At 39.0% G+C, this 15,488-nt stretch overlaps 1 protein-coding gene across 2 annotated transcripts in view; it reads right to left on the bottom strand.

Annotated features, from left to right (window-relative positions):
• Positions 1-214: 214 nt before the first annotated feature.
• Positions 215-15,488, bottom strand: part of RPAP2 (RNA polymerase II associated protein 2) — an 83,079-nt gene continuing 67,805 nt past the window's right edge. For both annotated transcript variants that reach the window (XM_047725067.1, XM_047725066.1), the window contains 2 exons: positions 3,634-3,785; positions 215-657 (listed from right to left, as the gene is read on the bottom strand). In XM_047725067.1, coding sequence (XP_047581023.1) covers positions 3,644-3,785 — 142 coding nt within the window. In that variant the 3' untranslated portion in view covers positions 215-657; positions 3,634-3,643. The remainder of the gene's footprint in view (positions 658-3,633; positions 3,786-15,488) is intronic.

The following is a 15,488-nucleotide window of genomic DNA, read 5'->3' on the forward strand; positions in this document are numbered from 1 at the left end:
CCCCTTACCTTAACTGCTCTGGAGGCCTTGTAGCTTGCATGCTTGACAGACATTTTGAAACAGCTGTGTAAACTCTGAAAACAAATTACACTTTTTTTTTTTTTGAGTCCAGAAAATTGTGGAATATTCCTGTTTTAGATTTGTAAGATTAACCACATTGTTCAGGACTATTTTATAGCAGTTTCTTTAAAAGAATAATGATTAGACTTCCAAAGGGCTTCATCTTGGATTGCATTTATTGAACCTTTTACTGTTTAGAATCTACAGTTTAGATTGTGATGTCAAAATAGGAATGTTCTCAAATGTTTTGCCAACCAATATGATGGCTAGAATCATCCCGGAAAAAAATAAGGCCAATATTTATTGAAGTTTCAACTTAAGACTTCATTTTTCATTTTTCAATTAAATAAAAATACTATGTCTTACAGCTAGGAATGCAAGGATTTGGTTATCCTTGTTGGAAAAGTGGTTCTCCTCTATCTAGGGGAAGCCACTGTACAGTTACGGACCGGGGAGCCAGGGTGCTGAAATCTAAGGAGGTAAAGGTCTTTCTTGGAACAAAGCTAGTTATCCGTTACCACCAGAACATTACTGTGGCTAGAATTCCAGAAATGATGACTAGAAGTTCATCTTCTATTTGGTCTTCATGGATTATACCTGTGAAGTGAAAAAGACAGTTTGAATAAAACATCTAAAATATTTTACTAGCTTTTGGGAACACTGTTGTTGTCTTCCCAGTACACACTGTATTTTTTCCTCATTATGTAGCAATAGTGGTTTATATGGAATAGACCCAACTCACATTCAGCTTGAGGGAAGGCTATGATGGGTCTAGGTCAGTAAGAAAATCCTCTCCTTGGGGCACCTGGGTGGCTCAGTGGGTTAAAGCCTCTGCCTTCAGCTCGGGTCATGATCCAAGGGTCCTGAGGTCAAGCCCTGAGTCAGGCTCTGTGCTCGGCAGGGAGCCTGCTTCCTTTCCTCTCTCTCTGCCTGCCTCTCTACCTGCTTGTGATCTCTGTCAAAAAATAAAATCTTAAAAAGAAAAAAAGAAAGAAAGAAAGAAAGAAAATCCTCTTTTCTCTCCCCTCATCCCTAGTCAGGATGGTTGGGTTAGTTTATAGCAATCCCATGGGCACATGCACTGGTTCAGGGGTGCCCTCAATTAATGTGAAGTTCAAGAGTCTTACCAAGACATTGGAATATACTACATACGAAGCTGGGAACTCCTGAACAATTTTGCCACTCAGCTTCGAAGACAGCCACCAATGATTATCTCTAGTATTCATGCCATTATGCAGTCCTTTCACCATGATGTGGGATGGACCTAGTGATTAATTTCTAACTTGTCATGAAAAAAGTGATGGGATGTCACTTCTGAGATTGGTTACAAAAAGGTGTGGCTTCCATCTTTTATTTATTTATTTATTTTTTTAAAATTTATTTATTTGACAGACAGAGATCACTAGTAGGCAGAGAGGCAGGCAGAGAGAGAGGAGAAAGCAGGCTCCCCGCTGAGCAGAGAGCCCGATGTGGGGCTCGATCCCAGGACCCTGGGATCATGACCTGAGCCGAAGGCAGAGGCTTTAACCCACTGAGCCACCCAGGCGCCCCACTTCCATCTTGCTCACTATGAGGGTAAGGCACATGACCAGTATGGGGTACACTATATAGAGGTCCCTGGATGATAGCCAGTGAGACACTGAGGCCCTGAGGGCACCAGCCTGTGAGCAGGTAAGTCCTGCCAACAATGACAAGAGTGACCTTAGAAGGGGATCTTCCTCTAGTTGGGCCTTCAGATGACATTGTAGCCCTATCAGATAGCTTCACTGCATACTCATGAGACTGTGAGCCCGAAGCCCAGAGCTAAACTGCGTCCAGATTCCTGACTCATAGAAAATGTGAGATTTAAAAAAAAAAAAAAGTCTTTGGAGTAAATTGTTAAGCAGCAAAAGATGACTATCATTCAATCATAAGAAAAGCTGGATTTTTTAAATTTGCAACTGAAAACATTAACAAACTTTTCAGTATTAAATTACTAGTAGCAAGTATATTAGACATTAGTCTTTATATACAAGCGGACTTATGATTTACAAAAATCATGTAAAGAGAAAAAAAACTGATCTACCTACTCTCAGCTCTCTCTTTTTCTCATAGGGAAAATTATGTACGAGGGCTCAATTCATTAAGAATCCCTTATAATATTGACAAAAGTTTGGCAAAAGGTTTACCTTTGATGATTTACATTGTTTATCTGCGGTAAGTAAAAAGTGATCACAGAGGAAATGTTAAGTCCACTTAAAACATCTACTGTTGTGAAAGTACTTTTGAGGACTTTCAACATCAGTTTACATACAAGTTTTTAAATATGTTAATTAAAATGATTCTTACTTGGTACTATTAAAGCTGATCTGGAAGAACCTCTGGTTAAGGCATTTTTTTTTTTAGATCAATTTTCTGTATCTGAAGCTCAATAAAACAAACTCCAACTTCGCTGTATTCTTAGAAGGGCCTCTAAATTGATGGCTACACAGGCCAGTCTAAGCCCACTCCCTAAGTAAAAGCTTTTGTTTTACAAGGTCCATGGGCAAACAGGGTCATATGAAAAAGTCAGTGAGTATGAATAGGGAGGCAAGGACAGTGCTGACTCCTAATATTCAATTTTTGAGCATGTTCAATAAAGGCATGCTGTTCTTTTTTCCCTGCCAAAATTCTTCCCTGAAAAATCCTTCTCATATATTTAAAAATGTGCTTGAGGAGTGTTTTGGTTCTGTTTTTACAAAACATAAAATGATATATATCAAATGTGTTTCTGTAAAGTAGACAGGATTGGAGGCAGAGTAAGAGGTGGATTTTCCTTTTCTAAATTACCTATGCACTTCTGTATTGTTCAATTTTTATAACAAGTTTGTATAACTTAAGAAATTGAAAGTTTAAAAAAGGAAAATGTTCCTGGGAGGGTTTCACTTGTAGTTTCAGCTGAATTTCTTCAATCATAACATTAAATCAGTAACTATCTAAGCACCTGAGAGTGCAAAGTGAGAAGTAAGTGGAGGAAAGGGAGAGAGGTATGCCGAAGGCAGGCTGAGGAAGGGGACACTCTGGTAGTTGTGGAAGAGGCAAGAAGCTGGGAGATGAGGGGAGGGCTGTGTGCGGGGAACAGCGTTAGGATTCAACAGTGGGGCTTAGACATTCACCTAGTTATCTGCTCAGGAGATGACTGAAGTAGTAAATGGGTTGGGGATGGTTTGCTCAAAGAGGGAACTGGGCGAGGATATTCTCTGGATGGCTGCAGTAGTGAGGTTTCTTCCCAGAAAGAGCAATTTACTTCAACCAGTAAGATGGCACATGAAGCATGGTCTAGGTTCGACTGTGAAGCTGGCAGGAGAGTGTTTTCTGGAGCACCAGAAACAGAACTAAGTGCAGTAACTATAAGGAGTGGTAACAACAAGGATGGGGCAGAGAGTAACAAGAGCGGACACACAGTGATAGGGCAACTGAGGACCAAGGGATAGTATGTTCTTCTTTAGCAAACTGAGGACATCTTGAGATCTATACTTGGTTTTTAAAATTCTGAATATGAGAAAAGATTCCGAACAGGCAACAAATGAAAAAACAAAACACAATCCAACTCACCACTCCGTGGTTAACAGCTGGTTTTAAATATGCTGGTTAAGCTTTCAAAGTCTTCATTCTTTAAATGTAATTCTTCAAGCAAAGTCTCTACAAACTGTGTAAACACCACATTTTCCTGAGAATGCTTCTGAATGCCAAGAATTGGGGTCAGTCTGAAAATACCAAAAATATTAAATGCATATCCATGAAATAAGGAGGACTAAGGGGCTCCTGTGTTCTACACAGCAGAGGGGATTTTTGTCACAGCAGAGAGATGAAGTCTTTCTGATTTAGCAAAATTCCCAGAGACAGAGGGTTTACTAATAAAGGCAGAGAAGAAATCTCAGGAAAAGAATGAAAGATCAAACATATTCTTAAGTTGGAAAGGAACCTAAAAGCCCGAATCTATAACATGTTCTTCATTATGTCAGGAAAAGCTACCAAGTTCTCAGAAATGAAAATGAAGTCTTTCCACTTCGGAAAAAGAAGCTGTGGAAAGAAGCTTAGCAGTGAGAACTACTTTAAAACCATAGAATGTTTACATCACCTGAGTGAAAAAAAAATGATAAGGTTTCATCTAAAAGGTAATCCTGTTTAACATTTTTATTTCTAAAACACTAAAAAGATGAATTATATCTTATAAGGAACTTAATACAATCTTCTAAAGAACACTCAGTTTCTTTCCCAAGTTACTTCCAGTAAATACCCCTCACAATTGATTGCATTTAATAGTCTCAAAAGTAATTTTCAATGAAATGTCATTATTTACTTTTTAAAAGTCATGCTTACTAATCAAAGATTAAGACCATTACTTTCCATAGACCGTATATATAACTATATATAATAAGTAGTATAGGTTATGTATAATCTCCAGAGAGCATGCTTCACAGAGCCTTTGCAGGTTATATTTCTGGAAAGCTTTTGGGGAGAAAATTCTTTAGTCCTCAAATATACTTACCACGAAGGTCCTTCAGGCACTTTTTTAACACTGGTCACTGCCACCAGGCACATCAAATATAAATAAAATAACCCTCTGACTCAAGGAATCAGAGTGGAGCAACTCCACAGTAGTAAGTGTGGAAAAGGAGATGTTACTTTTTCAGAAATTGCTTTCTTGCTGAGCCGTCTTATATAGAAAGCAGAAGTAAAAGGAAATATTTGTCACATTGTCTAAAGATAGCTGGGACTTGGAGGAGGTGGTAAGTTCTCTATCCCTCAAGGTATCTTAGCAAGAACTGGAGACTAGGTGACACCAACAGCCCAGTGAAATCCAGAATTCTACATGGGAAACCCACCGTAGTGTATTGCTTCCCCACCTCTCCTGTATTTCTTTACAGTTGGAGAATGCAATACCAGGTTTTGACATTTTAATGGGCTTTATCTGCAGGTATTCTCCAAAGGTCATTAGGCAACAGGATAACACAAGCTTTCCAATGCCAAGCCCAATCTGGGCATTTGGGCAAACTTAGGCATTCGTGGCCAGCTTTTCCTGAGGCATCTTCCTACAGGGAAGGTGGAACCCAGAAGTCAACTCTGGCATTTCTCACACAAATATAGTCGCTCTTTCCCTGCAATAAGACCAAAGTTACTGGATAACTAAAGCTAAAATAAAACCAAGAAGTCAGTGGCACACCAAAACAATTTTTTTTTTTTTTAGATTTTATTTATTTACTTGACAGAGATCACAAGTAGGCAGAGGGGCAAGCAGAGAGAGAGGGAAGCAGGCTCCCCGCCGAGCAGAGAGCCCAACGTGGGGCTCGATCCCAGGACCTCGGGACCATGACTTGAGCTGAAGGCAGAGGCTTTAACCTTCTGAGCCACCCAGGCGCCCCCTGACTTTCAAAGAGACTAGTATTTGGTTCTTTTATGAAAACAAAGTCTCAATTACCTCTCAAAGTGCCATTAGTAGGTTTTAAAATTTAACCCTCAAATTAGAAGTAAATAGTGATAACTAGATTTCTCAACCTATATGCCCATATGAGAACAGAAAATGAGAGGATTAAGAAGCAGCTTTTAAGAATCATTCTATCAAGTGCCAGGGTTATAAAGTATTTTAGGAACAGTGATACTTCTCTAGCAAACTTTTAAGGCTAAAATTATTCTATCATAACTTCATTATGTGTCCATAGACACCTAAAAGAAGGAGGGAACACATTGACGTAGAAAGACCCTCAGCTCACCTCCTCCACAACACAGCGAATCTACACCTACATGTTGAGCAATTCCCCTTGCAGAACTGAGGGTTGACTGAACAGGGATCGAGGGACCATGCAGAGAAAGGTTGGAGAGATGGAGACATAGTTAACAGGAATCAAACACCTCCCCACCCCAATCTTGCCAAGTGCAGTGGGAAAGATGATAAGTACCAAGGGACCAGAAATACAGCTCAGCCCTTGTGGCACAGAAGAAAAAGATGCACTTTAAAAGGGCATCTAAAATATAAAGGAACCAGCTATAGAGCATCTGAAAAATGGCAGGGACCCTCTCCCTGGGTCCCAGGTACTGGCCAGCATCACTGTTTCTATTTACTGTCCACCCTGACAGCAGACAGGAGCAGGGTACAGGTATCCAAGCTGGCCTGCTGCTTCAGTGAGCCTCAGTGCCTTAGACCACACTAGCCCCAGCTGCCCTGCTGCACAGGAAAAAAGGCTGTAGATTAAAAGAACAACTGGAAGATAATGGAATGAGCCCTAGGGCATCTTCCAAAAGGCCAGGGAGCTGCTTGCACACATTAGTATCTAAGATGCTGGTGAGGGCCATGGTTTATGTTCCCCTCCTCCCCTTCATAGCAGATAAAAGCAGGGTCTGGGTACCCTAGCCACCTCCCTGGTAAGCCAAGCCCCCTACCCCACCAAAACCAGCTGCCCCTACAGGTGGCCCTCCAACCCACACCTGCTATAGCTCTAGCGGTCTCCCTAAGGTAGCCCCAGTGCAGTGTACAATGAACCACCCCTGGACAGCACCCACTATAGCTCCACTTGTCTTGCCAAGTAACACAGGCCTAATCATCATGCAGCTTCCTAGGCCCGTACCTGTTTCACTTCAGCTCTAGATGACTCACCAGGGCACCAACTGTACCGAGTGGCCCTGGGCCTCCCAACCCAAACCTGCTTCAGCAGCAGCTGACCTGCCAGGGCACCCCAAGTGCGGAGAGCCCTGAGCCCTCCTGGATGGCATCTGTCTTAGCTCCAGCCATCCTGTCAGGGTACTCCCTGCATGGAGTGCCTTGGGATCCCTGGGCCCACACCTGCTTCAGCTCCTGCTGGCCCATCAAGGTGCACTCTACACGGAGCACCCTGTGACTCCTAGCCCAAAGCCACTTTGGTTCCAGCTGTTCTGGCATAGTGCCCCCTGCATGCAGTACCCAAGGACCACCTGGTTATGCTTCAGCTCCTTCCACCTTGCCAGGATGCCCCACTTCCACCCCCTGCTGCCCACTTGGGCTCCAGCCATCCTACCAGGATGCTTCATGGCTAGGACACACCAGGACTCCCAGCCTACACCTGTTACGGGTTCAACCAGCCAGCTAAAGTCACAGGCACAGTCTACACTGTACATATTCCTACACAAGGTCATTACCTCAAGTCTAAGAGAAATAGCTGTTCTGTGTAATTTACATAAACACAGAAAATTAAACAAAATGAGATAGAGGAATAGGCTTCAAAAGAAGAAAGCAAAATTTCAGAAAAATAAAGAGAGCCTAGCAATCTACATGATAAAGAACTCAAAAGTAATAGTCATAAAGATGCTCACTGGACTTGAGTGGATAAACTCAGAACTTCAACAAAGACAAAAAGCATAAAGAACCAACCAGTTGAAGAATAAAGTAACTGAAATGAAAAATATACAAAGGGAATCAACAGTAGATGAGAAGATACAGAAGAAAGGATCAGCAATGTAGAAAACAGGGTAATGAAAAGGATCCAAGCTGAACAGCAAAATCCTAAAAGGATTTTTAAAAATGAGGATAGGTTAAGAGATCCTTAGGACAACATCAAGTATACTAACATTCACTTGATAGAGGTCCCAGAAAAAGGAAGGGGGCAGAAAATTTGAAGAAGTAATAGCTAAAAATTTCCCTAACTTGGGGAAGGAGACAGACATCTAGGTCCAGGAGGCACAGAGAAGCCCCAACAAGATGAACCCAAGGATATCTAAACCGAGCCACTTGATAATTAAAATGTCAGAGTAAAGATAAAGTATCTTAAAAGTAGCAACAGAAAAGCATCTAGTTATGTGTAAGGAAAACCCCATGAAGCTATGAGCTGATTTTTCAGTAGAATTTTTGCAAGCCAGAAGGAAGTGGTAGGATATAGTCAAAGGGCTGAAAGGAAAAACCTATAACCAATAATATTCCAACTAGCAAGGGTATTCAAAATTATAGAGTCTCCCAGACAAAAGTTAAGGAGTTTACCACCACTAAACCAGCCTTACAAGAAATGTTAAAAAGACTTCTCTAAGCAAAAAAAGATAAGTCATAATTAGGAAATTATGAAAAGAAAAAACCTCATAAGTAAACATAAAGTTAATAGGTCAATCACTAAAGAAGCTAGGATGAATATTAGAAGACAAAAGTAATAAAATCAGCAGACATTTCTCTAAAAAAGACATTTAGATGGCCAACAGACCTATGAAAAGATGCTCAACATCACTCATCAGGGAAATGCAAATAACCACAATGAGATATCATCTCAGACTTGGCAGATGGCTAAAATAAAAAACTCAAAAAACAAGTTCTGATGAAGATGTGAAGAAAAAGGATCCCTTGTGTGCTCTTAGTGGGAATGCAAACTGGTGTAGCCACTGTGGAAAACAGTATGGAGGTTCCTCAAATACTTAAAAATAGAACTACTCTATGATCCAGTGATTGCACTACTGGTATTTACCCAAAGATTACGAAAACACTCATTTGAAGGGATACATACACCTCTATGTTTACTGCAGCATTATTTACAATAACCAAGATATGGAAGCATCCCAAGTGTCCATCTATAGATGAATGGATAAAGAAAATGTGGTACACACACACAGTAGAATATTATTCACCCATAAGAATGAAATCTTGCCATTTACATCAACATGGATGGATCTAGAGTTTAGTACCAAGCAAAATAAGCCAGTCAGAGAAAGACAACTACCATATGATTTCACTCATACGTAGTATTTAATAAAGAAAACAAATGAACAAAGGGGGGGAAAAGGAGACGACCCACAAAAATAGAATCTTAACTATTAAGAACAAAGAGAGGGTTACCAGAGGGGACGTGGGTAGTAAGATAGATGAGGGAGATTAAGAGTACACTTACTGTGATGAGCATTGAGTAATGTATGGAATTGCTGAATTGCTATTATTATATACGTGAAACTGATATAACAATTATATTATCTATACTGGAATTATAATTTTTTTAAAAAAGTAAAATCAATTATATTTAAATTAAGGGACTCAGAAATTTAAAAAGATGTAAAATATGACATATACATAAAACATGAATAGGAAAAATGCAGTGCTTTCAGAGTGAGTTTGAACTTAAGCAACCATCAAGTTAATACATACCACTATATTAATTAGGATGTTATATATGAACCTCATGGTAACCACAAACCCAAATCCTTTAAAAGATACACACAAAATTAAAGGAATCCAAGCCTGAAACTAAAGAAAGCCATCAATCACAAGGGAAGAGAGCAAAAGGAATGGACAGAGAAGAACTATAAAAACCACCAGAAAACAATTAACAAAATGATAGTAAATCCATACCTATCTTACTTTAAATGTATACGTTCTAATGCTCCAATCAAAAGACACAGGGTGACTGACTGGATTAAAAAACCCCATCTATTATGCTGCCTACAGGAGACTCACCTCTCTCTGATCAAAAGACACAAACAGACTGAAAGAGATGGAAAAACATATAACCATGCTAATGAAAGTGCAAAAAAAAAAAAAAAAAAAAAAAGCCAAGAGAGAAATATAATACAATACAAAAGAGACTTTAAGACAAAGACCGTAGTAAGAGACAAAGGGGATTACATAGTGATAAAGGGATCAATCCAACAAAAGGATATAACAACTGTAGATGTCTATGCACCCAACACAGGAACACCTAAATAAAGCAAATATTAACAGACATAAAGGGAGAAAATAACAGTAATACAGTAACAGCAGAGGACTTTAACATCACACTTACATCAATGGATAGATCATCCAGACAGAAAATCAATAAGGAAACAGTGGCTTGGAATGATACATTAGACGAGATGGACTTAAGAGATATACCTAGAATATTTCATTCCAAAGCAGCAGAATATACATTCTTTCCAAGTGCACACAGAACACTCTCCAGAACAGATCATATGTTAAGCCATAAAGTGAATCTCAATAAGTTTAATTAAAGATTTCAGTTATATCAATCATCTTTTCCAACCACAATCCTATGAAACCAGGACTCAAATACCAGAAAAAAGAGTCTGGAAAGACCACAAACATAGGGAAGATAAACAACAGGCTCCTAAACAACAAACAGGTCAACCAAGAAATCAAAGAGGAAATTAAAAAATACAGGGAGATGAATGGAAACGAAAACACAATGGTCCAAAGTCTTTGGAATGCAACAAAAGCAGTTCTAAGAGGGAAGTTTACAGTGATACAGGCCTACCAAGACACAAGAAAAATCTCAAACAATCAAACCTTAGCCCTAAAAGAATTAGGAAAAGAAAACTAAACGAAGTCCAAAATTAGTAGAAGGAAGGAGACAATAAATAAAGATCAGAGCAGGATTAAATGAAATTGAGACTTAAAAAAAAAAAAGGAAAAAATAATCAGTGGACTAAGACATGCATCTTTGAAGAAATTTATAAAATTGATAATCCTCCAGCCAGATTCATCAAAAGAAAAAAGAAGACTCAAATAAGTAAAATCAGGAATGAATGAGAAAAATGGACAACATGGAAATACAAAGGATTTTAAGAAGCTGGTATGAAAAATTATATGCCAATAAATGAGACAACCTCAAAGAAATGGATAATTTTCTAGAAATATACAAACTTCCAAAAAAGTGAATCAGGAAGAAATTCGAAATGTGAACACACTAATTACTAGTAACAAAACTAAATGGAGTAATCAGAAATCTCCCAGTAACAAAAGTCCAGGACTAGGTAGCTTTACAGGCGAATTCTACAAACATTTTTTTTTTTTAAGATTTTATTTATTTATTTGACAGACAGAGATCACAAGTAGACAGAGAGGCAGGCAGAAAGAGAGAGGGAAGCAGGCTCCCTGCTGAGCAGAGAGCCCGATGCGGGACTCGATCCCGGGACCCTGAGATCATGACCTGAGCCGAAGGCAGCGGCTTAACCCGCTGAGCTACCCAGGCGCCCCTCTACAAACATTTAAATAAGAGTTAGTAAGTACTCATTTCAAATGATTCCAAAAAACAGGAAGAAAGAAAACTTCCAAATTCATTCTATGAAGCCCACTTTACCCTAATACCAAAACTAGACAAAGACACTAAATAAAAAGAAATGTACAGGCCAGTATGTCTAATGAACATGGATGCAAAAATCTAAAAGGCAATCTACTGAATGGGAGAAAATATTTGCAAAGGATATATCTGATAAGGGGTTAATATTCAAAACTTATGAAGAACATACAACTCAACACCAAAAACAAAACAAAACAAAACAGACAATCTGATTTACAAATGGGCAGAGGACCTAAAGACAAATCCTTATGAGGAAGAACTACAGATGGCCAACAGGCAGATGAAAAGATGCTCAACATCACTAATCATCAAGGAAATATGAATCTAAACTACAAAAAGATACTACCTTACACCTGTCAGATTAGCTAGAATCAAAAAGACAAAAATAACAAGCACTGGTGAGGATGTGGAGAAAAAGGAACCCTCATGAACTGTTTGGTGGAATGTAAGTTGGTTGGTTACAGCCACTGGGGAAAACAGTAAGGAGGTTCTTAAAAAACAGAAATTCCACATAATCCAGTAATTCCACTACTGGGTATTTACCCAAAGAAAACAAAAACACTATTTCAAAAAGAGATATGTACCTGTATGTTTACCGCACCATTATTTACAATAGCTAAGGTAAGACAGGGAAGCAACCCAAGGGTCCACTGACAGATAATAAAGTTGGGTATGTATTTACATACACACACGCACCATGGATTATTCCTCAGCCATAAAAAAGTGAGAGCTTGACATCTGCAACAACATGGATGGATCTAGAAGATATTGAGCTAAGAAGAAAAAGAGAAAAACAAGTACTGTGTGATTTCACTTATATTTGGGAATCAAAAACACAAAACAGGGGTGCCTGGGTGGCTCAGCTGGTTAAGCATCTGCCTTCGACTTAGGTCATGATCCCAGGGTCCTGAGATAGAGCCCTGCATCTGGCTGCCTGCTCTGTGGGGAGCCTGCTTCTCCCTGTCCCTCTGTCTGCCACTCCCCCTGTTTGTGCTTGCTTGCTCTCTCTGCATCAAAAAAATAAATAAATAAATCTTAAAAAAAAAAAACAAAACCCAAAGACTCAAAAAAGCAGAAACAGAGCCATAAATACAGAGAACAACTGATGGTTGCCAGAGGGGAAGGGTGAGGGCAAGTGGGATACAGTAGGTCAGTCATAGGGATAAAAGGTACAACCCAGGGAATATAGTTTACGGTGTTGTAATAGGCGTAGTGTGGTTAACAGATGGGAGCTACAACTGTGGTGAGGATAGCATAACGTATAGAGCTGCTGAATCACTATGTTGTACAACTGAAACTAACTTAACATTGTATGTCAACTAAACTTCAATAAAAACATAAATACAAAGAAAAGATTTATATGATCTAAGAAAACGGACTCCATTCTTTCTTAGTGTAGTGATTTGGTCCCTTTACACAAGATTGCAAATAACTACCTCAATGATCTTGAAGGAGGGGGGATTCTACACTTCTGTGTACAGCATGTTGCAATGGATAACAAACTTGAAATTCTAGCCATTGTTCCTCCTATATAAACGTCTCTTTCAGAGTTTTATTTTCTCCGTCATGGAACTTTTTGTGGGACAGGCTTTTAAAATTTTTCCTTCATATTCTTGAAAACAGTTCTCAGTTAATTTCAAGTCCTTTAATCTTTCCTCAAAAATGCCATCTGACTGCTCCTTATTCAGATTGGTATTCTTTCCTAAAACCCCTCCTAGGTTCTTCTTTTCCTAAAATGTACTGCCCCCAAATATACATATTGTCCTAATTAATTACTTCAAAACAATAACATACTTCCCACCTCACAGAAAGATACCACAAAATAAAATCTTTCACGTCTGTGTTATCTCTGATGTACTATCTCAGGATCTTATCAAACACCCTCCTCCCCCCTTTTTGTTGTTTAACTGACTCCGAGACTCCTCCTTTCTTTTTAACTCCTTATCTGTGCACTTTAACTTTTTCATTAAGGAACTCCCATTCTATTACATATTGAAAGGGACTCAAGCCTCTATTTTAGTCCTGAAACTTGTAATACTGAATACTAAAGAAAGCCACAATAAACAAAAAATAAAGCTCTGAAAACTACTTCTACTTGAATAAACAGTAATACACTCCAGTTGGTATTTATGTGTTTTATGTAGGAAATACCTTTAAAATAATTAACAGAAAATGTGATTGGCCATGAGTAAAAACAAAAGACTTTTATGTTTCAATTATTTCTTTCAAGTGCTTTTAAGTAAGAATAAAAACCTCTAGAGGTGACACTACAAATATGGCTTCCCACAACCTGTATGCTGGAGATTATAATTAGAAAAAAACGACCTAATACCTTGCAATGTAGAAATCACACTTAAGAAAGGAAACTTCTCATTAAAACTCCGCAGAGTCAAATCTCTACTCTGAAAAGGCAGGCAGCCTTATATAACTGGTTCTTTACCATATGGTAAATGGTATTACAACAAAAGCAAAAAGCCAAGTGTCAAACTGCATCTTATTGATCAGACTATTATTTAGCAGACTGCTCCACACATGCTTCACCTCAGAAGGAGAGAATGCCAGTCACGTTAGGACAAGTACTTTCCATTTGTTATGACTGAGCTATCAAACATCTGGTTAACAGGAATTATGCACAGTAGTGAGAGGACTTTCACAGTTTGACAGCTGAAACAAGGAGAGATTTCTAATTAAAAAGTGGCAGTTAAAAAACCCCCATATTATATCCAATGTTTCAGAGCTGTACAAACACTTACTTCTGCAGAGTCACCTGTAAGTGTGTGTGCGGTTTGTACCCCATCAACTGTGAAAGCTATAGAAAGAGTTAGAGCCGTGGTGTAGCGAGCAAGCGGACAACACGTCCAGCAGTGCGATCACAGTCAGTCATGAAGCCGGATTTTTATATGGCCTTCCCTATTGTGGTCCCCACTGCTTTGCTCATTGTACTCATTGCTCCTGGAGAATACATACTGTGGCTTCTGGAACACCAGAAATCAGTCCAGTCCAGATTACCCTTTCCTGAATAATCTGGGTGATATGTGTGAAGATCATGTAGGCACTTGCCTGAAATGATATAGCATAGATATCCTTCAACTTTACCCTCAAAACTAGAAGAAAAGCAACAACTCTTAGAGTTTCCTGAGTCCTTATTGTTGACTTCCAAACTCACAGAATAAAAAATGGTAGGCTGTTGTAAAATGACACTGACCGATACTCTCAAAGTCAACACAGCCTCAAGAGAAGAAAGAGCTGTGAGAACATCTATGTGAATAAATGTCACCAGAAAGCATGCTTCTCTTTGGTTTGGGGTTGGAGGAAGGGACAGGAAGTGAAAAGCCACACACTTTTCTGTACCTATCAGATTTGAGAAATTACTGGGTTCACACAGAGTTCTGTTGCAGTAGGGAAACCTGTTCTGCTGATTACCATGCATAAAGGTGATGAACATGCAGAGGCTGCTAAAAGATAATACTGGGCTTTAAAGAAATTCTTAAACACTCACTCATCCTTCAGAAGCTAGTGCTGGGAAGGAGAAGGTAAGCAGCATGCACCAGCACTAGGCTTGTCACTTTAGCAGTTAAAACAGAACAGATACTACAATACCTGACACTTGGGGGACTTCGAAGGAAACAAAACGAAAAGTCTTCTAGGATAGATGAGGTATTTTTCCTAATAATGGCCCGGCTAAGTGCAGACTCTAAAAGCTGAGGTTTACCTGCATAGTCTTCTTTTATAAGGCTATTCCACCACTTAATTTCCTTAAGTGGGATTTACTCTCAATCTATCCACCAAGTTTCCTTCTGACAGCTGACATATCTGAGGCTTTGGACAGGGTAAGGGATTTATCCAGGGTCACAGTGGCTAAGAACAGTGCTAAAAATGGACACCTTTATCACAAAGGCATCTTGCTTACCAATGAAGTCTCGTTACTCCTTCCTTCCTGCAGTAACAATTGTTACTTCACCCATATTTTATCTTCTAAAAATGAGTTGGGATTTCTCCTTCTTCTCTACAAGAACAAATGCTAAATGATAAAGGATTCAATCAGAATACCTCTGTCTGTATATACACACACTCAAAACTGAAACAAAAGAGACCAGTATGTAACACGATGGGTCAAAATGTCATCTATTTTCAGAAATTTGAGGGCTCACACAAACCCAAGACATTTTGCAAAATGCATATCTCTGATTTAAAAAAAAATTTTCTAGTATAAACTTTGAAAAGGAATTTTATCTACTTCAGGGCTCCTTAGCATATAAGTAATGAGGATTTCATGTTCAACGTAACTCTTTTTCCACCTTGCCTGTTTCTTACTGGGAAGAATGAAGAAGAATATTCAACTCTGTCAGTGATTCTCTAAAAACATTTGTGTAATCTGCGGCCCCTGGCTTC

The sequence above is a fragment of the Lutra lutra genome, chromosome 4 (assembly GCF_902655055.1).
Source record: "Lutra lutra chromosome 4, mLutLut1.2, whole genome shotgun sequence".
Lineage (NCBI taxonomy): Eukaryota > Metazoa > Chordata > Mammalia > Carnivora > Mustelidae > Lutra > Lutra lutra.